The sequence below is a fragment of the Ctenopharyngodon idella genome, chromosome 19, assembly GCF_019924925.1.
Source record: "Ctenopharyngodon idella isolate HZGC_01 chromosome 19, HZGC01, whole genome shotgun sequence".
Lineage (NCBI taxonomy): Eukaryota > Metazoa > Chordata > Actinopteri > Cypriniformes > Xenocyprididae > Ctenopharyngodon > Ctenopharyngodon idella.
In genome coordinates this window covers 26,840,929-26,864,744 of record NC_067238.1, presented here as the reverse complement: position 1 = coordinate 26,864,744, position 23,816 = coordinate 26,840,929, and the positions used below count along the sequence as shown (strand labels likewise).

Here is a 23,816-nt window from a genome sequence, read left to right as displayed (position 1 = left end):
TCTGACAGATGACCCGACTTCACAACACAAAACTCTGAGTTTGCTGAATGTTCTCCAAGTTTTTTTTCCTCCTTATTTCAATCACCTCTGTTGTATTTTTATAAGGAAAATCTATTTATTCCACATCAAACATGGGCCATGAGCGAGAGCTCATGTGTGATTAATGTAGCCCTGATATGTGAGAATAAAAATGAGGAACACAGCTAAGTAGATCACCGCACAGCATGCTAGCGGAATGATATGGAGGCAGTTGAAAAATTCAATTCTCATTAAGAATTTTGTTTGTGATTGAGAGATCAATTGCAGCTTTATAAATGTAATGTTGTGAATCTAAAAAGTGCTGTAAACCATGAAGTTATGTTTACTTACACTTTCAATTTTCCAAAGCCGTGGTTTTGCTTCATGACCCAGATTTTACCTTGAATATCAAGTGGCAACACACACAAAAGTATACATGTCTCTAAAATGTTTTAATATTACTATGGGCCTTTGCATACTTTAGGCCCAACAACATGCAAAATGATTAACATGACAGACTCAATTGAAACTGTCAGTTTTATAAATGCATAAACTTCAGCAGAAGAGTGATTCACTGACTTAAAGGCGCTGCCATATTAGCGAAATTTCAGTACATTTTTGACTGCAAATGCGATATAGATTTTAGACGATATTCATTTTAGACACAATATTGCCTGTTTTGCTCTATTTCGCCGACGAAATAGAGCTTGACTTGCCGCTACCTACTGGTGTTGTAGTTTCATATTTAAAGTATCTTTTCAATTTTAAAATTATTTCATATATCATCAGTGCTTTATTTTTAAAACATCAAAACATTCTTTATGCATTTGTAAAGGCAGGTTAAATGCATTTGTCCCCTCTGAGCTGCATTATACAGTCTGTGTAAATACATCTAAATGCCAATTCAGATTTGTTGATACTGATTTCATTTGATTGGTAACAGTCCTATAGTATCTTATTAATCTAATTGAATTTATTGATTAAATGCAATAATTTGACATTAAATTATGCATAAGCTGCATTTAATTAGGAAAGAAAAAATTGCCAAGGTACCAGCACAATAACACACTCAGCAAAATATAATTTGCATGAAAAACCTGAACTCAGTGCGAAATCTGTGTGGGGAAATGTTTCGCCCTTATGCAAAATTCTTGATTGCGCAGATGCCTATTGAAATTGCCTGTAAATTGCAGAGATGCCTGCAGAGAACGGTAAATGTCACTGCACCTTAGCACAGCAAACAAAAACTGGGGTAAATATTGTATTAGCATTACCAATATTACCAAGTGGCAGCAATAGATAGGCGTGCAGTGCAGCCTTTGATGTCAACAACAAAAGATATGGAAAACATTTTTTCCTAACTTAAAAGACTGATATTTTGCTATGCAAACATGCACAGTTTTATGGTGCTACAATGCTTACAGAACAGACCTGAGAGACACCAGCTGAGAACCACTGGTATATGCTATCTGGTTGAAAAATACAAATGAAGTTGAGTCGAACAAACTCAACAAGGTAAGGTGAAGAACAGCATTGATTCCCACACATTTGACTGAATCTGACTGATCCTGCTCTGTGAGTAGATAGTAACGTTTACTAAAGCATTAGAACTAATGGGGATGTGCAAGTAGAATCAATAGATGTATTAGCTCTACTTACTGTTGTTGATACCATTTTGTTGTAAATTGTTTAATTTGAAGTCATTAGGGCAATTACGGATCATTTTGGTGAAGTTGGTGTTCTTGCTCTTCGGCTATTTTCAGGCAGTTCAGCTGAAATTATTTGATTTGCATGTTCATATACGCAAATATGCTGTAGGTAAAACAATACATGATGAATGTGAAAACACAATGAAGATGATGTCCAATGTACAATCAAACTCAGCTTGATAGGGTTTACAGAGTGCCTAGAGGAGTGTACATGCCAGCTAAAGAACATAAGTTGGCTATTACAAAAATCTACAGCTACTGGCAAATGGAAAGTATTATTAAAAAAAAAAAAAAAAAAAGTTGTTGCTACTGAAACTCCCTTTTCTCTCATTTCTCCCAAGTAATTTCTATATTTCCCCCTTGTAATACAAAAACATTAGCTGTAAATGAGAGCATAAGTAGTGCACTAGCTTCACTCTGGAAATACGCTGCTTCCCCTTCCCCCATTTTTGCACCCCCGCCCTGCTACCCCCCGGAATCTTCCTCAAGTCTGCCAATGAGAGCGCATTGGCAGCATTTTTTTTCCTAGAGACAGTGTGCTCAATGTCTGGGGTGGTTCCCCTCCTCTGCTCAGTCATGGAGTTCAACACCAATCAGACGCCAGGCCACAATGATTCCACATCACAGCCTTTCCTGTTTGGCAAAGCGCAATATGGGGTTTTCAGGCTTGTTATCCTCCAGGCATGAGGGGTGCCATGTGACGGCATGCATACACCAAGACAATGGAGATTACACCCTGACACGCGCACATTAAAAACAGATTCCAGCTAGGTGGGGGGCGGATACTGAGCTACATCTATGGAGGATTTTTGACTATTTCTATTATACGCAGTTTTGTCTCTAGCTTGCACTCGGTTTTTGGAAGCATACTGCAAAGGTACTCCATAAAATGGATCCATAATAAATTTTAACTCATCTTCTAAAGGCTTTCACAACTGAAGATCTAGTGCCACATGCATGGCTCCATCTGAAAAAATAAATAAATAAATAAAAATAAAGCAAAAGCGATCAAAAAAAAGAGCCCCAAGTTGACTCACTTTATTTATATGGATCTCATATTTTCATCCTGGCTGGAACAGAGAGTTACCGTCCGAGCTCAAGGACGAATGTGATCAATAGCATAGCTCTCCAGGCCTTCTCATATTACAGAGCACATGCTACTGATACTGTGAGATGTCTCTGAATCTAAATGGATCAGGATTAACTGAAAATCGCCTCTGCACTGTCAACTGGTGAACCCTCTAGCAGCTTCCCAAGAATGCAAATCCACTGCATTCTAAAACCGCTTAGGAATGGCATAAATCCAAAATTCATATTTTTATATTAAATTATATTATATATATATATATATATATATATATATATATATATATATATATATATATATATAAACCTAATATATATATGGTCACACTTTAGTTTAGGTCCAGTTCTCACTAATAACTAACTATTAACTATGACTTTTGCCTCAATAAACTCCTAATTACTGCTAATTAATAGTTAGTAAGGTAGTAAGGTAGGATTAAGAAATGTAGAATATGGTCATGCACAATAAGGCATTAATATGTGCTTTCTAAGTAAACAGCCAATAACCTATAATTTGCAGGTAAATAAGCATAATAAGAATAAGAATAAGAATAATGCAACTAGTTAATATGAGAATTGGATATGATAACATTTTATTTTAGGTGACACAGTTACATGTATTTACTATAGTAATAACAGTAAATTATGCATAATTACAAGTAACTATAACCCTAAACCAAACCCTAACCCTAACTCTACTCTATAGTAAGTACATGTAGTTAATAATTAATATTACTCAGTACTTATTTGAGTAAGCTGAGTAAGTACAATGTAACTACATCACCTTAAAATAAAGTGTAACCTTTTAATGCGATTAAACTGAAAAAGTTAATTGCATGCGTTAACGCACTAATTTCGACAGCACTAATTATATTATATATATATATATATATATATATATATATATATATATATATATTCATGATTTTAACATTTAAACTAAGCATTCTGGTGCACTCCAACAAGAAAATAAATGGAAAAAACAACATTTGCTTCAAGTAAAAAACAAACAAACAAACAAACAAAAAACTAGGGCTGGGCACTGACACAAATTTCACAATTGGATTCGATTTTGATTCAGAAGTGTGCGATTTGATTTCGATTTGATTACCTTCAATTCAATAATGATTAATTTGGGGTCTATCAGGTACAGTACATGGCAAATTTCCTCAAAGAAAAAATATCTCTCAACTAATGCTGTAAACTATACAGGGAACCACAGCTGGTACATCATTATATTATTAAAGGTTAAAATTAATTGATTTGTAACGTTATAATAAATTTTTAATGACATAATTATGTTTCTACTCGTTTTTAATACTGTTTTTAATATCGGCCTAAACATTTAAATTGTGGCCGTAATAAAACGGTTTTATACATTCAGTATTGAAGCACATGTATTCATAAAGTAGATGAATATGCAATGGCCTATAGTCACAGTGGATATATATCAAAATGCTCCTCTCTAAGTTCATTTTTGTAGCTGACTAACAAGTTTTTTGACATTGAACGGCTTTTCTGAGGTAAATTTTACGGTAAATGTGACTATTTTATTGGCGGTTTTCCGCGGTTGAAACAATGATTGATCGATTAACGTTACATATGACATGATACGGATTTCAGTAAGTTGTACTGGATCTTTCAACATACCTTCGGTATTCATTTATCCTACATCCATTCATGTTTATTTCGTGTTGTAAAGCGGAAGAGATGATCGGTTCACGTGCGCTCTGCCTCTGTTTGAACTGAAGCGCTACAGCGATGTGTCAGTCACACCACAGAGCGCCAAAAAAGATCACGACAGCTCGAGAGGCATTTATGGTCTCACTCCAGTCTATGGAAAAGTAGACCATTTTCAATTTATAGTGCCTTCAGACTCACCCTGACATCCCCCACCCCCGAAAAAAAAAAAAAAAAAACTCTTCGGATCTACACTATTCACATAAATTACATATTTTGATTAAAAATGGCAAATTTTGCTAAAAAGCAACTAGTTTGCAGGTATGAATATATATTATAAATTATGTTACTTATAAAATAATTTAAAAAAAACATTGAAAATACATAAATTAAGAAATTAAATATTTCACTTAATTATTATGCATATTAATAAATGCTAATGTCAATGAATTTCCTACATATTATTTTTTCCCAACTCTGTTGCTGCCTCATGCAGTTGAAGAACAAGTGAAAAAGACTCCTGCTACTGCACATCAGTGTCAGGTCTGCTGTGATCTTAAGCCACACGTGGAAGTGCCCCCAATTCAGACTTAAAGTGACTTGAGTGGGGCAAATACAATTTCACCCAATTTCACTTTACAGCAAATTCAACCTGAACGGTTTTGACCTTTTTATCATGACTGGACCATACAGATGAGACACCGAAACCCACTGGAAAAGAACCCCCCTCTTTGTGAAGCACCAGGAATCATGGATTTGGGCTTAAGAGACAGAATTACCTCTCAATAAGAGGAAGTTTTAAAAATAGAAGGGTTTTGGCAGCTGACTGGAGACCACCAAGGTTAATAGAAGCTGGTTATTCCTCCTTGCAGTGAAACAGGGGAAATTGATGTGCTCAGTCGTTGGATTAGAACACATTTCACACTCTAAACAGCTCACGCTGAAAGATACAGAGTGGGAGAGAACCACAAAGTGATGGTTGGATGGCGGCTACTCCAGAAACTAGATATTCTCAAAGCTGTTGTTTATGTGCAAAGATGCTCAGTGCGCTGGTTCCTGTTGTTTCAGCATTGACAATCTGCATCAAACCTTGGCATTCCTGAAATGTGGGTCATGCAGCTACCCATGTTCTGCATAGCAACCAATGAGCAGCAGTGGTGAGGGACCAGCCTCCATACACAAGTGCACACATACACAAACAAGTAGGAGTGAGCCTTTTACAAAAAGATACATGCTCAAAACCGATCTATAAGCAGGCAGAAAACCTCGAATGTAATACATCTGCTGCTCAAGAGCTCAAAAACATTTTAGTGCAGAACAGAACTGCAGTCACTAATCATGTTAGAATATACAGTGGTTACAACCACTGTAAGGTTGTAGGAGACAAAAAAAAAGAGAGAGAGAGAGAGAGAGAAAGCACTGATTAGAAGAGACTTTATCTGGCTTTAAAAATATATTAACATTGAAATATTAGCACTTATTAACTAAATTATCATTTATTAATTATTTTAAATATAATATAATATATTATAAATTATTTGAAAACACTTTTACTTTGATAGTCCACTTTAGACATTCTACTAAGTAGCAACTATAAGTAACTTTGCAACTACATGTCAACTACATTAGTAGACTGTCTGCTTAATATCTGCTAACACTTTATTTTGATGGTCCACCCTTCTGAACACTGAAGAAAAAAGAGATGGAGATGGAGATCTGACTGATTCATTAAACAATCTACATAAAATAATAAATAAATGAATGAATGAAAAAAAAAATAAATGATATGCGCTGACAAGTGTAAACAAAGCAGAAACACATGCCATTTAGATTCTCAAATGGCCTCCATTAGCGCCTGCCAAATGATGTTAGTGATGCAAATTCAACAAGTCAACTGCATCTCACTATACAGTATACTCCATTCACTGCTGTGTGTTTGTTTGAGATTACACAATCCAGTTCATAATTAATTCATGAGTCAGCAAGATGCTGAAAAATGACAGACATTCTTATCAGAATATTCTCACTCTACATGCAAACATCCATTTTAATATGAGCAGTCTCTTGTTTGCATTAAAGTGTGTCATTAAGAATTCACTGCAAAACAACTGTTCATCCGATCCATCCAATCTGAAGTATGATAATTATTTAGGAAAAACATTGAGATGTGGCTCTACGTCGTGACTGTAAACACCAATTTTCACTCTAGTGATGTTGAGACAGGGATAAACACATGGCTCATTCCTCTTCACGCTTTCAGCTGCTGCTGGGATATTAGGAAGCACGTCTACTGTTCTCATTATTTGTACATGAGTTTTTAATTGCTTTTTGATTCTGATTCAAACACTTTTTGTCTCTTTCTCATTCTCACTGCTGCTATAGGAAATTCATCATCGTAAGCACAATGGAACTAAGTAGATGGCATATTCAATTTGAGGCAAACGAAAACAAGGCTGTGAAAAATAGAAGTACAAGCAACATTGTTGCTGTAATTTGCGTAATAATTATAATTTTCGACATCTAGGGCTGGGCGGTATGACGATATATAATGTTATCAAGGTAGAAAATGTCTATCGTTAGAGATTTTGCTATATCGCGTATGTAAATATAATCAAATCAAATGTTGCATAGTCTTTACTGTGTAAATTAAATATACATTTATTCTTATTAAAGTTACAAAAGTGATTCAGTCAAGAACAGTGAGAGATTTTCTCTTTTTTTGTTGTTGTTTGATTAGCATTAATGACAGCAGGTAAATTTGGATGCTGTCACTTTAAGACCGACTGCACAGTCCCATTATATTCGTGCGTTGTTCTTTCTCAATTTCTCAGTTCTTTCTCAACTGTTTACATTGACTTAAGACATAAATTACTCTGTTTACTTGCAAATACATGTCACTTTGACACATAGGTATGTGAATTTAACCGTTTAAGCCCAATTAAGCGTCAAAAAGCACACAGTTCAGTTCTCATGCGCTTTACGAGCAGCAGCTTCAAATCGCACGTCTCTCAGACAGCGCTGAGAAACAGTCTGTCAGAGAGTGAGCGCATATAAAATCAATTGATTTTAAACCGCAGTGCTTAAGAACGCATGTAAATGATAAGCTTTCGTGACCTTGCAGCACAGAAATGTCACATGAGCGTAACCGCGGTAGAGACGATAGTCCAAAATCTCTACCAGTTGACATATTCCTACTGGTTAATCGTGTCTACCGGTACATCGCTCACCCCTAGCCCACTGTGTGGAGTATTCATGTAAACACAGTCGGTTATGTCTTAAGTGAAAGTAAACAGTTGGGTATAAACCAGATGTTTATCAGTATAATGGATCCGTGCGTTTAGTCTTAAAGTGACAGCAGCCTAATAATGTGTCATTAATGTGAATCAAACAAAAGAGTAAAATCACTAAAACCCTTCCTTCCACCGGAAAAAATAGTCCCTGATCATGAACAGCAACAGAAGTTACATTATTACGCCATTAGATGGCGGCAAAGACTGTCTTTAAGAGTATGTCAGTCAATAGTGAAGACTATTACATTGAAAAGACTGAATTGTTGTGAACACGGAACAAGATGCAACTGACAAATGCTTTGACTAGCGCTGTCAGTCACAGGAAAACCCCTTAACTGTTAAAAGGACAAGATATTGCAGCAGACATTTAAACATATTTTTTATTATGAACATAGGACCTGAATGAAAATGCTAAATCTGAATGCAGGTAATAAACTCGTTCAATCAATCTCTTTCTCACAATACTCTTCTACATAATACAGTAATCTTCAATGAACAATATAAATTGAGAACAAACAGTTTATGTTGCTAAGAGTGGTTGCTAAGGGTGTTGTGTAGTGATACACAGAACCGTTGGGTGAAGTGGTCATAGCCGTGTTTTATCGTGGAAAAAAAACACAGCTATTGACCAATGAGAATCAAGGACAGGAACTAACCGTTTTATAAGGTAGGCCTATATCATGACAAAAAACATTTTCATTCCATCCCTGTCTGCATTGTTGACTTTTTACAACACTTAGCTAAAATGACAACCAACTGACCTGACCACTGATAAAGATAAAAGAAGAACGGAAAAACACTTTTTAACAGGGATCATTAATCTAACCCAAAATTCCTCAACCATAAAAACTCTACAGCATAGACTGCAAGTCACTGAAGAGAGATGCAGCTCTTAATAGGTAATTGTGCTGGGTGACATCACAGGTCTTGTGCTAAAAAGGAAATTATAAAGCTCTCCAGCCCTTAGTCTGCACTTTATCCACTAATGCAGCCATTAATTTGGCCTATCAAAAAACACTCTGGTCCAGCAAATGCAAAGTAAATCAAATTAACATCAGGGTTTCCTCTGACCGTAAGGATGCAATTTTACATTTCAATTGATCAGACAGCTCTGTCTGCACACAGCGCAATTATAACAATCTATCATCAGACTGTCTTCAGTACCCCCTTTCAATAAATTTGGTTTATTGAAAGCACTCTGAAGTTCAGCTCTCTCTTACTTTGCACAAAGAGTTGGAGAGAGTGATGATAGATACAAATACTGATGGAAGCAAGTACTATAGAATACAGAATCCAATGTATTTTAGCAGGTATTCATGCAGTATAAAGCAAACAACACACAACATGACAGAAAAAAATCCTAACCAATTAATCTAACTGTATCTATCTATCTATCTATCTACAGATTTATTTACAGTGGGAAACATGTATGAGCTACATTCCATGTCCTATTTCTGTGTGAAATTCCTCTAGGAAGAACCTAAATGGCTGTAAAAGCAAGGCAATCATTCTTTCTCTCAAACAATCGCAGTAATTAGGCTGATTAAAAGAACTTACTCTTATAGCTTTTCTCATTTGGCCTCAGTGGGACAGAGTGCTGTGCAGTTCAAATGAAAAAAGACTGATCAGATCAGCATAGTCTGCATTCATCACATGGGGCAGGTATGTAATTAGGAGGGCCTGAAAGGACCTGATAATACACAATGTCTGAAATACACCCACTAGTCATAAATCATAATACTGCTTTTATACAAATGTGGGCCTAAGTGTTGCATAAAGTGTTAATTCAAGCCATATTTAAATTTGGGTGTACACAGCTATGTTATCCCAAAATAAAAAATAAAAAATCAGATATATTATAATATGAATAAAATAAATAAATAAATGATATATTACTTTTATTAATGTTATATCTATATAGTCAAATAAATAAATATAGATTCAATATTAATAAAAAATAATATACATATTACTGTATATTTAAAAATACACATAAAAATATATTAGTTATCAGTTATTATAGCTGAAGAACATTAGAACATTTTGCGGAAGAACATTATTTAGGTTGTGCTTCGGCTCTGCGTGACTGTGTGGATGAATATGATTCATTCTCATGACTAAAAAAAAAGAGAGAGAGATTATCCTACTGCTCATAAAACATTCACTACTAGGCTTAAGAGCTATAACCAGATTAGATGAAAAGGACCTCAAGCTGACTAGCTGAAGACTTTACTGTAGCTATAACGTTACCCATTAATAGACACGTTACTTCCTTGAAAATGCCAGCACACACAACGCTACAAAAACATAATGAAATGACCCATTACAATAGATAACACTTTACAATGAACTCTGTTAGAGAGCTAACGTTACATATGGCAATTTATCTGTTAAATAAAATACATTACTCACCTGTTGAGTAATAAAATCGCCATCTCCGTGTAACTTTTAGAACATTTCAAATCCCTCAGTTCGCGCCAAAGCCAAGCCAATGTTGATTATCGTTTTATTATGAGCTCTGTCGCTTTCTCCTTTTGCCGCAGACTCTCCTCTGTTCGGCGTTTTTTAAAAGGGATGATTCTCCGAAGGTTCGCGATTTAGCGTGCTCCATATCAAGCTTTCTCACTCGTTGTGACAGCTAGCCTAATACGCCACTCCCAACACTATACACATACGCGTCAAAGTAGCCGGAACAACTTTTCTCTATTTACGGATATAACGAGACAAGCACGAGCGATTGAAGTATGTACACAATTTCCCGTGAAAACCATCCCGTCAATATATAATAAAAATGTTATATATACAGTCAAACCACAATTTATTCAGACACATTGAACATTTTATTCATTAATACAGTTTATTCACTATAGTTAAAAAAAAAAAAAAATGGTAATAAAATATGGCAAGATCTCAGAGTTAAACTGTGTCAGAAAAAATTAATCTTAATTATGTCAGATAACACTTAAGGAAAACATGGTCAGGTCAAAGTGTCTGAATAAGGGTTGGTTCCCAATTTTTTATCAATGTTACTGGTAGACCACTGCATGAAGAATTTTTGGGTATAATATGTCACAGTTTACTTTATTTAGCTATCCTCACTTACATAAATTAACTATAGTGTCCTGCACCCACTAGTAATATCACAAATGTCTGAATAGTTATATATATATATATATATATATATATATATATATATATATATATATATATATATATATATATATATTCAATTATCTCCTTTATATATGTCAGAAATAGTGGTTCTTTATTGTCTATGATCACTGCAACTTTGATATGTAAATTATATGTAGATTTCACTACATGTGTATTTTCTTGGTTTATTAATTCATTCATTATTCATACCTATGCTGTTTACATTCACCATACCAGTTTATGCAACATGACATAAAAATTCTCACAGGGATGGTGAATGCAGTTCATTCGCAAAAACAATTCTATTAAAGACGTTCAATCACACACAAATAGCAAAGAACAATAGGTGAGTGAGTCTATGAGCATGTATGTAGACAGGAAGGTCAATATATGCTGAATTGGCACTCTTACAAGCTGCACTTCAGTGAATTCATGCTGCCGCTCTCCAAGGTGCTGAATCGCTGGACTGGTCTGTAGCATAAAAAGAGACGAGTGTAAGTCTGTCGTAGCATTCAGAGGCTTTTCCTTATCTGTGCAGTCACACGAGCGGACCTCATTAAAGCCACTGACCGCAAACAGAACACAAGATTCACGATGAGTGTTTTATGGGTTGAGAGACAAAGCACCTTTTCATTTGTTTCAACTGTCTGAATGTCAGTGTGTGAGAGAGAGATACAGAGCGGACACATATCTGGCTGTGTGAAAGTATGTGAATATGTGTGTGTGTGTGAGCGTATGTGTATAATCTATCCTTGTCCTCTCACCTCTTTCTAGAAACAATAGGATCCGTCCCCTCGAGGCACTGGACAGAAGGAGGACGTGATAAGGCCGCTGTTCTCTGCTCTGAACTGACATTTCACAGTGACACTAATGGCAGAACACACAATTTTACAAACTGCCCCTCCTGACCAGCAGCACAGACTGAATGAATCTCCTCAGCAAACCCAAAACCAGCCATGTGCATCTGGCGTTCAACAGACAAGGCATTTCCACACAACAGTGCTGAAAAAATGCTATATAAACACATCAAGAGAGAAGGAGAGAGAGAGAGACAAAGAAAGAGTCTGGTTCTCATTAACCTTTCCCAGCTAGTAATTGCACTGCAACCAAAACCTTCTCTGAAAGAGAAGGAAAGAGAATAAAAACAGCTTCAGAATGGCCATACAGTCATAAAAGTCAGTACTGTAAACCTCTCAACATCATAAGGCAAATAACACAAGCACCAAATGAGAGGATGCTCTTGAAAATAAAGGGTTGGTATAGTGAATCTTCTTTGCACAGAACACAAAAGAAAACACTATGATGAACATTGGCGTCCAAACAACATTGGATCCTATTAACTATCCTATTCAATGTATGGACAAAAACATTCTTCAAAATATATTCTTTTGTCTTCCAGAGAAGAACTAATGTCACACAGGTTTGGATTGGAACAATAAGTAATGTAAATGATGACAGTTTTCTTATTTTTTGGTGAACTATCCCTTTAAAAAGGTTATTCTGTTGCATCATTGGGCAGTCACACTATATTTTCCATTGATTTCCATTCATATGCATGCAAATACGGAAGCACAAGCTTGTGTGAATTTCACTGCGTCCCACTGTTTAATTTTGGTGAACTCTGACTTGCCCTTTCATATCACATGAAGTTGCGTGACCAATAGAGGATCGAAACATCACATCATCTCTTAGCTGAAAAGAACACAAACTGCAGGTTTGCAGCTGTGCAGTAAAGTGCAGTAGATTGTATATTTTTTTACATTTATTATTATTTGTTATATGTTGAATATGTTTTCCCCAACATTCTCTTTATTGCTTTTTAAGGAGAGAGACAGAACTGAATTCAAATTGCATGTATACAACATTGCAAAAATGCCTTCTCACTTTACATTACATTGTTTAACAATATCTTGACCCACCCCCATTTTCCCTCAAAAAAAAAAAAAAAAAAACAAGAACTGTCATAGAACTTGTATAAACTATTCATTGCAAACCTTTTTTTTTTTTCCAACTGGAGATATTGCATCACATCTGAATATATGTTTTTTTAAAAAGAAATTCGTAGAAGTGCTTCTTATTCAAAATGTAGTGTGACAGCGATTATTCATTATTTAATACTACTCTATTCATAAGGATATTGATATAGAAGTTGTTGTCAAGAAAGTTTCAATCATAATGATCATATTAATCTCTTCAGACCTTAGAGCTGTACAAGATTTATGAGTTTCTACAACTTTTGACCTCATAACTGAACTCCTTTCCCAAATTGATCATAGAAAATAAAAACAGATTAAATAAAAAAGAATAACAGTTTTCTCTTAGTCTTATTAAGTGCAAACAATAAGTGCAACCATAATCAAAGTGCAAATAGAGACTAAATTTTTCTCCAAGCATGATACAGAGCTAAGAGATGGTTACAACTACACAGCCCAGCCTAAGAGCCAAAGATTTTTGCATGCATCAGGGAGCCGCTTTCAAAATGCGGGGTATTGAAATCGCATTTGAATGCGCGCTCGCGTTTTACTTTTGCTTTCGATTTTGCGATCGCGCATACTCTGTGTATAAGGAGCGGCAGAGCTGAGCGCGCATTCTACAAGATAAAACATTTGTCAGACGCGTGTGTTGTGCAATGAATCCTCCGCCATGGTCTTGTCAGTCATCTTGTCACGTAATCAGTGAACTCTGATTCCTGCTGCACTACGTACAATTTTGCAGTTTGTGTTGGATGAGCTGGATGGAATTGAAGCGACCATTATCTAACTGAATTAAAAAAAATTTCTTCTACAAAAAGCAAAACGACAGTGGAGGCATAATGTAAATGTAGCGGTGGCATATTTTATCATAATTTCACCCTCACACTCCGTCATGGCAATATCACGAGACAGCTTTTCACTTTGACGAGAAATCTCGTTACATTTTAATCTCGTGAGATCTCGTGGCTTGAGATCTCGTCACACCCCTACCTGTAGCCTATCGTATACCATGGCAACCCAGTCAGGATATGCATCTTTTTGTCAAAATAAAAGTCCTCTGTATTTAGTCTCACACCCAAATACACTAATTACACAGGCAGACAGCAATGGGAAAACGCATTATGTTAAATATGTGCATGTCAACCAGCAACCAGACATTTGCTTCAAAGATGCCACTCATGCAGAAAACCAATTAGCGATATGTTTTAACATTTACATAATAAAAAGAAACACTTGTCTACCGGACACCGTGTTTTCCTGCACTGGATATTTGCACAGGAATGTGATGTGTGACAGCTCTTGGCAGTAAAGGGGAAGAAAGTGACCTTTGCTTGGGTTTGCTTGCAGTAAACATCGCGTTACATGTGACGGTACTATGAAATATGACAGGTTTCAACTGCACCAGGAACAAATGCTGAAGACTAACTGCAGATTTATTTCAAATGCTGGGTGTTTGTGCACAGCACATGAACCTCCTTGCATTTTAGATTCATTACACTAAATTAAATTATCCACTGACCTGCATGAAGGAGCATAACTGTCTCATGCTTGGGGTTTAGTGGCTATATATCTTTGTCTATAGCTACCCCTGGTTCGTCCAAATGTGGCTCAGCCAGCAGGGGGGAGGCTGTACATGAGAGACTATGCCCTGGGGCACAAGACCCTGACTGAAGTCTGCTAATGAGCCTCTTCTACACAGCTGAGTCACTCCATTCATTAAGACAAAACTGGCACTGTACTGCCCACTGTCTCTATTCCACTTTTAATGATGCTAATACAAAACAATAAAATGTTTTGCATTCACTTCCCTTGTCAATTTTCAATTTATTTTAAAGGGTTGTAATATAGACAACAGAAAAATCTATTTATGTATATGGATAATTAAACCAGCATGGCACTTCTGGCCCATCAATATTTATGACTTCTCACCTCTTTGGCTCGGTGTCAATTGCACATTTGTGTAAACTTTTTTTTTTTTTCAGTATTACAACAGGAAGGGAAATTTAATATTTAATGCCAATTAGAAAGACATGCCTTTGAGCAGAGTTAATTAAAGCTGCTATGTTGTGGTTTGCTATAAAAGGTTATCATTTAATATTAGCACATAAAGGAAAGAATGTGTGCAGAGCAAGCTGAGGACAGGGTTTATGCATATGCAGAGCCGAAACATCAGTTAATGATCATAATAATATAGCAGAATGCTGGAAGCTCTAAACAGATGATTTGGAATGTTTTTAAGGTCTACTTGAATTCACTTTTCACTTTTCTTCTTCTTCTTCTTCTTTACTTTACTTCACAGATGAAAATGTTTTTCGAACCAAAATTGAGTTTTGAAAAAGTGCTGAGAGTGATGCTCTGATGCCCTCTTGTGTTTGGATAGAAAGTTTCATTCTGAAGCTACAAGACTGAACTGACTTTTGCTAATACTGATGGGAAGTCAGCCCCTTCATCCCAATGTGCCTACTATCCACCCTATATCCGCCCTAAATAGTATTGAAAATGACTAATGTCACATACTAATTAGGATGGATAGTATGCACAGCACATTGAGACGCAGGCAGACACAATTCCGAGAATCGGTTCTTTGAAACACTTCGCCGGAAAAGAATCAGTTCAAACTATAATTGCTATAACACGTTCTAATAAAATCACATTTGTGTATATTTTGGCTGAGATGGTTGTTTATTGAAATGTAATATAATTTAATGCGTTAATGATTCAGTTTTTAAAAATATGCAAGCATTTAGAACCTGATCATAGTTTTACAAAAATACCAAATCACATCTTGGCTGAGATTTCTAAAATATATATATTTATGTTAAATTAATTTAAAGCACGAATTGCGCTGATGTACTGTAGCCTACAAATGTAGGCCTACATCACGTGACACCTGAACTAAAGGGCACGCGATGAACACGTGCTGCTTGCGGCATTATTTAGAAAAAAACAAAAGCAAGCTGCTCTCTGAAATGTAAATGTCCTCTAAAATAACTTTATGCCACTGTAAGCTCAACATAGACGTGCAATTTATCGGAGTATGAGGCTCATCTAGTACGCATTAACTAGTCAGACATATAAGACACCTGCACATACATGTATGTAACATAAGCGCACAAAAGCTGGTTACTCTGTAGTTTAAAAGTGTTTATAGTGGAATGTCAGTGGACACATTGAGCTGCAGTTATTATTGATAATTTATTCATACTTTAACATTCTTTAACAACTTGAACAGGTCTGAGAAAAAAAAAAAAAAAAAAAAAACGTCAGACAGGCTGAGTGGAGCTGTTTCCCTGGCAACGGCTGTACACAAAGCAGCGCGGCATAAATCTTGTATTCTGGAAAACACTAACTTCTGTTTATTACTTTGCTTGATTCTTTCCAGCTACATGCCATTTATCTGCAACAATGATGTGGTAAGATTAATCATCATACACCAACAAAAGGTCAGTCAAATCTGAATGTTTTGTACATCAATCTAGCATAAAACTTGCTTTAAAGTGCAAAATCACTAAAATTCTGAAAATGTTCTTGTCTGTTTCTTTCTTTGCTTGACTCTTTCTATCTACATGCCACGGTTTGAGCCTTTACAATGGTAAGCAGTAGCTTGAGCTGCAGTTATTGGTAATTAATTCATACTTGAACAATCTACTTTTATGATGGCATAGACTTGAACAGTAGTTCACTTTGAAACTTGTTTAACAAGAGATCTGTCTATTCATTAAGGTAAATCTCTATAAAAAATACATGAATATAGCAAAAATGGTTGACTTGTTAAAATTCATTTCACAAAAAAACATTTTTCTGAAAACAGTCTCTAAATCATGTTGTTTGTTTCTTTCTCTGAATGACCCTTTTCATCTACATGCCACGGGTTGAGTCATATTTATATGGCAAATACGGTGAGAAATATTACGTGAAAACATACAAAACTGTAAAGTGCAGCATGAATCTTTTATTTTGAAAATCACTGCATTTCTGAACATGTTCTTCTTTTTATTTCTTTGCATGACTTTTTCCAACTACATGCCATGGTTTGATCTGCCTCAATGATGTGTTAAGAAATCATCTTAAGACACACCAACAAAAGGTCAGTCCAGTCTGAATGTTTTGTACTTTTGTAATGCATCATAAAACTGTATTAACTTGTTTTAAAGGGCAAAATCGCTGTATTTCTGAACATGTTATTCTTTGCATGATTTTTTCCAACTACATGACCTGATTTGAGCCGTCACAATGGCAAACATGGTAAGAAATGTCATGTGACAACATCAAAAACCAACTTGTGTTAAAGTGCAGCATAAATATTTAATTCTGGAAAAATCACTGAACATGTTCTCTTTTTCTTTCTCTGAATGACTCTTTTCATCATCTACATGCCACTGTTTGAGCTGTCACATTGGTAAATACGGTAAGAAATATGTAAAAAAAGAAAAATACAATACTGTATTAACTTGTGTTAAAGTTCAGCATTCATCTTTTATTCTAGAAAATCTGTGCATTTCTGAACATGTTCTTCTACTTTTTTCTTTCCAACTACATGCCATGGTTTGATCTGCCACAATGATGTGGTAAGATAAATCATCTGACACCAACAAAAGGTCAGTCTAGTCTAAATGTTTTGTACATGAATACATCATAAAACTGTATTAACTTGTCAAAAATCACTGTAAAAATTCTGAACATTGTCATGTCTGTTTCTTTCTTTGCATTCCTCTTTCTATATACATGCTACGGTTCGAGCTGTAAATGTGGTAAGAAAGATCACGTGACAGCAAAAAAAGGCAAGTACAATCTGAATGTTTTGCAAATGAATACATAAAGAATACTGTAATAACCTGTGTTAAAATGCAAAATCACTGCATTTCTAAACATGTTTTTCTTTTTTTCTTACTTTGCATTAATTCTTCTGTCTACATGCCATGACTTGAGCTGCCACAATGGTAAATATGGTAAGAAAAGATCATGTGATGGCAATAAAAGGCAAGTCACATGTGAATGTTTTGTATATGAATACATCAAAAACCTGTATTAACTTGTGTTAAAGTGCAGCATAAATATTTTTTTCTGGAAAATCACTATTTCTGAATTTTTTTTTTTTTTGCATGACTCTTTCTATCTACATGCCACGGATTGAGTCATCGCAATGGTAAACGTAGGAAGAAATATCACGTGACAGCAATAAAAGGTAAGTCAAACAAGAAAAGTTCTTAATTTTCATGGTTTCTTCATTTTCACCATTTACATTTGATTTTAAAAATACATTTTAACACTATTTACCTTGACCTATCAACACGCAACTGATACTATTGTTTTGACCAGAGTATCAACATGGCAGCCGATGAAGCCAGTTGAGGAAATGTTCTCCAGTTCCAGCTCTAAAGGAGGAGTTCCACAGTGACCAAAGCCAGAACAGAGGTTTCAAAGATGGATGTCTGTCAACACCATGGTTTGAGAAGGCCTGCACAACCCCACTTCATCTTCATCTATTGTCACCAGCGAGCATCAGCGCAAATGGGACCACCAATTGCCCTCTTCTTTTTTGATGTTTTCTTTTTCAAAAATAAAGAAGGCTGATGTGCTTTGTCAGAATTACTATTTTATTTATATAATTGGGAAAAATCTTCCCCTTTCATTTATTTATTTATTTTTTTTACATGTACACTCTACTTTATATTATCTATAAATAAAAGCAGATATTTGACATCTACAGGTCACTTCTGTGTTTGCAGTCACTAAACCCATGCTGAACAAATATCGAGAGAGAATAAAAAAGACCTAAAATATTTTGAAATATATTAAATATAAGTTTTGGAACTCAGTATGGTTTGCCCCCCACATATGACATATCTTTCTGTGCACATCTCCATCTACATGCCACGGTTTGAAACGCATTAAGTAGCAGTCTTTTGAAATGAGGAGCCTATGGCACAATATTGAAGAGAAAAACTGGTAAATTCATAATGGTAAATAAATTTCATTTATTTCAGTCCAAAGCAATACATTGCAAATAATATACTGTTTGTGTGTGAAACAAATCCTAGCCAATACATTGAAAATAATATATTGTTAATATATCTGTGTATGTGTGTACGTGACTCTGGGATATAGTTATTAAATTAGAATAGAATTGTTTTAGAAATCATTTTTTAGAAAGTGTTTGATCCTCTTAATGGACACCTGATGGTTTTATCATCTAAAAAGACATGCCTCATTGTTAATCTGAGTTTAAAAATTCACAAAGCTCTCTTTTTGTCCAGTCGGTAATTAAACGGCCTCTGTAATTATCCTGCTAGTGTAGTTCACTGGCGGCTCTTTGGCATACTGTGGGTCCTTGTGAAATTCATCACTCACAGCAGCTTCTGTGTATCCATTATACAGGGCACATTTGCAACACTCCCATCACTCAGAGCTGCAAGAATGTGAACGCAACAAAGACGACCTTGAGCACTCATGCTGGTGCAGACGTAAAATCAGGATATTCGTTCTCTCACATTCATCAGTGCTCTTCTCAGCCCTCAGGAATGTGCGTATTACCTTTGAACATTACAGGTGAGCTTTGTTTTTTTCACAGATAGTTGCGCAGAAATTTCCAGAGTTGTCAATTAAGAGAGCCCAACACTTCAGTTCCTTCTGGAAAGATTCAGGAGGAAGTATAATAATAAAAAAAAACACACACAAAAAAAAAAAGATAATTATAGTAATTTGCTATGAGAAATCAAAATAGATCATTTCGGCATCAGTTGATCCAGATCCCAGAGTGTTTCTCGGATGCATTAAGGAAAACGGTACACGCACACATGTATCGCATACATTATGCTAATGAGTTATTTGATTCCTTTAAGGAGTTAATTGTATAGATGTACTGTATGTATTGATGATATTAATTTTGGTTTGTGCAAACATCTGTGTTGTGTTTTGAAAATGCAAAGCTCTGATTTATTGGATCGTATGAACTGTGATAAACATTAAACATTTGGTACTATGTAAATAAGTTGTAATTATATTACTAAATATTTACTATGCTTTGTAGTATTTGTTTTGTTTTTAGGGTTATTGTAGACATTACTGAAATGTTATGCTATTTTTTTTTTTCATAGAACACTACATATACAGATAAAAATAGATTGTACTTCTCAGTTTCTGTCAAATTCCATGTGAAAATTGACTTCTAAATGTACAAGACCTGTGTTTATAAAATGTCCTCTGTGTCTTCCGCAGTGTTTCTAGCATTTCTGGGACAGCAGCAACAGCAGCACCGTCTGATCCAGTGCAGTAGCCTCAATCTCCGTGAAGATGGCCCAGCCACGCTCCCTCTCTGGGATTCTCCTGTCGCCCCTTCCTCCCTGTCCTCACTCAGGACATCTAGAGAAATCTCCACCCTTCCACTGGCACTTTCCACCTGTTCTGTTGTCACTCTCTGAGCTCTTCCAAACTGCTCTTCATCTCCTTCCAACATCAGCGTTTGCACCGCTCTGTCCGTAACTCGTCTGAATCTGTCCATCCTTAACGCTGCATCACCGACGAGGCGCTCCATCATCTCCAGGTGCTGTGTACTTGTTTCTGTCTCTTTGCTCTTCAATCGATTGATCTCAATCAGCATACACTCCCTTAACAGAAGTACTTCCTTCTCCTTTTCCATGAGTTTAAGTCTGTCGGTTTCTCTCTCACGCTGGAGGGCTTCATTATATCTTTCGATCTCAGTTTTCCGTAGCTCTAACTCGATTTTTTCTCTTTGCATGCCTAGTCTTTCCAGTTCTTTTCTCTTGATGTCTTGTAATCTGTTCTCTAGTTCACCTTTCATTTCCTGTATTCTCCTTTTCATTGTATCTATCTCTTCATACTGTGGTAGAGCATCTCTTTCTTGGACTTCAGTTTGTGTCTCTTGGGTTCTCCTCTGCTTAATGTCTTCTGTATGTTCTTGAATGTATTCCGAAGTCTCTACCACTTCTTGGTCTTCTAGTCCGCTCTGAATAACAGTTTCCTGTTGAGTCCTCACAGTCCTCTTCATCTGTCTTTGTATGTCAGTCTCTATATGTTGCAGTTCTCTTCTTTTGCGTTCACAGCTTTGTGTGAGATGCTCAATTTCCAATGTAAGTCTCAAGATCTCGGCTTGAACCTTCTCCAAACTGTTCCTCCTCCTCTCAAGACTCTCCATGATCACTGACTTTTCTTCTTCAGCAGTTCTACATTCATTCCTTACTTTATGCAGGTCTTCCTTTGCCTTCTCCAGCTCAAGAAGGCCAGTTTGTGTGATCTTCATTTTATTCTCCATTTCATCACGTTGCCTCTGTAATTCAACTCGCATGTCGTTTAGCTCATATTCAACCTCTTCCTTCTGTTTTTCCATTGCAGCTATAGTCTTTTCCAGTTGTCCCATCTTTCTCATGAACGTTTCCATGATACTCTCTATTTCCTTATTTTTCTCATCAAGGGCTTTTGATAAATACTCCTTGTCTTGTGTAAGTTGTAGTAGTTTTTCTTCATTTCTTGACCTCTCCTTCATGGCTTCCTCCATATTTCTCTCAAAGTCCTCCATCCTCCTTTGAATGTCAGTTTTAGCCTGTTCCAGTTCATCTTTTTCCTTTTTCATCATTGTCTTCATTCTTTCTAAATCTTCCATTTCTTTACTTAAAGATTCCTTTATTTCTTGCACCTCAGATGTGTGTGTGTCCTCTAACTTTGTCACAGTTGGTTGTTTTGTCTTTGTTGCAGCTGTTTCTTCTTTTAATTCCTTTTGTCCGCTATCATCTATTTTCTTAATGTCATCCAAAGACGTTTGGGTTTCAGCATCTATTGAGATGGTTTTCAGTTGATATATCTGGGTTTCATCTGTTTTTTGTTTTTTTAGTGGTTCTTCCTCTCTTAGGACATCAGCATCCCTCTTTGAGTGTTCTTCTGTTTTCATCTCTCCTGGTAAGTAATGCATTTCGGCTTCCTTTCTCTTTACTTGAATCTCCAAGTTTAATGTCTCCAGTTCAGATAATTTTCTGTTTATATGCTCTTTGAGATTATGCAGTTCCTCTATTGTTCTCATTTTTTCTTCTATAATGCATTCCATGTCCTCTTTTTCTTTCTGTATCATGTCTTTATCTTGTTGCAGCAAAGTTCTTTCATGTTGCACTCTTTGTTTGCTGACTTCAATCTCTTCCTTCATTCTGTTTAAATCAGCTCTCTCCATTTCAATATGACGTTTTTCACTATCAATGCTCTTTTTGCTGTTTTCAATCTCTGCTCTGTCCTTTTGAATATCATTATTAAGCTTTTTAAGCTCGTCTCGTTCTGTCTGTATATTTTCATTGAGGATGAGCATTTCCTTCTTTAAAGCATCAATCTCTTCTCTTTCCTTTCCAAGATGTTCCTTTTCCCTCGTTGTATCTGTTGGGATTTTCTCAAGCTCATCGGTCTGTTGCACTGCATCAACCTTGATTTTATCAAGAACATTCTTCTGGTCTTCATATGTTTTTATATTTACTTGCAGTTGCCATCTCTCTTGTTCCAGATGAGTTTTCATGCTCTCTAGATCATTTCTCATTTTTCTGTTCTCAGCAATCAAGTCATTAACCTCCTGCTGATCCATTTCCAGCTGCTTTTTCTCAGCCATCACAATGTTTCTTAGGTTATCCATATCTTTTCTTTGTGTGTCAAGTTCTCTTTCTTTGTTTTTCAGTGCATCTTCCTTAAGTCTTATTTCATTCTGTATGTTTGCCAATGTGTCTCTCTGCTGTGTTATGTCAGTAATCATCTGCTCCAAGGCCAGCCTCTCTTTGTGCAGTTCTTGCATTGTCAGGTCATTCTTTTCTCTTTGTTTTTCAAGATCTTCTCTTTGCATTTCATTCACTTCTTTGCTCTTCTCCATGTTCTCTTTTTGAGTCTGAAGAAGCAATAGTTCAGATTCCAGAAGCTTTGTCTGCCTTTCAATTTCAGCACGCACAGTACTGAGCTCTTCTTCCTTTCTTCTCATGTCGTCCAGACTCTTTTGAGTGTCCTCTTTGTCTTTAAAGATTTCAGAGGTGGTTTGCTCTGTTTTTCTCATTTCCTCATTAAGTTTTCCAGCCTTTCTTTGTAAATCAGCCTTGATCTCCTCCAGGGAGTCTTTTTCTTTTTGAATATTTAGTTTGTCCATGTTCATCTTCTCTATGTCACTGTCCAGTTGAGATCTTTTATTTTCCATTTCATTCATCAATTGCTTCAACATCTTCTTGTCTGCTTCAACGCTCTCTTTGTCCAACTGCAGCTCAGTTTTTAGTTGATCTATTTCATGTTTTTCCATTGACAGTCTGTCCAGCATGTCTTTCTTCTCTTCCTCAATTTCATTTCTCAGTTGCTTCAGGTTCTCCATCTCACTTTTAGTGGTTTTCATCTCTCGTTTTTCTTGTTGTACTTCAGCTTTCTCTCTGTCAAGTTCACTTTTCTCTCTTTCTAAGATGTTCTTTAGCTCTTCTGCCTCATTTTTCTGTTTCTGTATATCTGCTTCCCAGAGAGTTACTTTCTCCCTCTTGTTTTCTATTTCGGTGGTTTTCCTTTCTAGCTCAACATTCATCTTCTCCAAAGCCTTTCTTTCTGTTTGCATGTCATTCTCTTTGATTTCAAACTCCTCTTGCTGTTTTCTGATTATTTTCTCTAGTTCTTTGCTTCTAGTTTGTATTTCTGCATTCATCCGATCAATTTGTTCCCTCTCTTTTGCCAACACAACCTTGGCAATTTCTATGTCCTCTAACTGTCTTTGAATCTCCGCTTCTGCACGCTCCTCTTTTCTTTTGTTTTCTTCTGCTAATATATCCATCTCTTCTCTTTCTTTTTGTTGTTGAATTACTAAAGCTTTTAGATTTTCCCTATCTTTTTGTATATCTTGCATAACTTTCTCTAGAGCATTTGTCTTGTCTTGAATCTCGGTTCTTGTGTCTTGT

General features: G+C 36.0%; 1 protein-coding gene and 1 long non-coding RNA gene across 15 annotated transcripts in view; one reads left to right on the top strand and one right to left on the bottom strand.

Annotated features, from left to right (window-relative positions):
• Positions 1-12,313: 12,313 nt before the first annotated feature.
• On the top strand, positions 12,314-18,501 carry LOC127500985 (uncharacterized). The gene is made up of 2 exons (XR_007926488.1): positions 12,314-18,094; positions 18,229-18,501. It is a non-coding gene; the product is annotated as an uncharacterized LOC127500985 (long non-coding RNA).
• A 366-nt stretch (positions 18,502-18,867) lies between these two features.
• Positions 18,868-23,816, bottom strand: part of LOC127500979 (nuclear anchorage protein 1-like) — a 33,967-nt gene continuing 29,018 nt past the window's right edge. For all 14 annotated transcript variants that reach the window (XM_051872639.1, XM_051872651.1, XM_051872640.1 and 11 more), the window contains one exon: positions 18,868-23,816. This exon is cut by the window's right edge. In XM_051872639.1, the coding sequence (XP_051728599.1) occupies positions 20,099-23,816 (3,718 nt within the window). In that variant the 3' untranslated portion in view covers positions 18,868-20,098.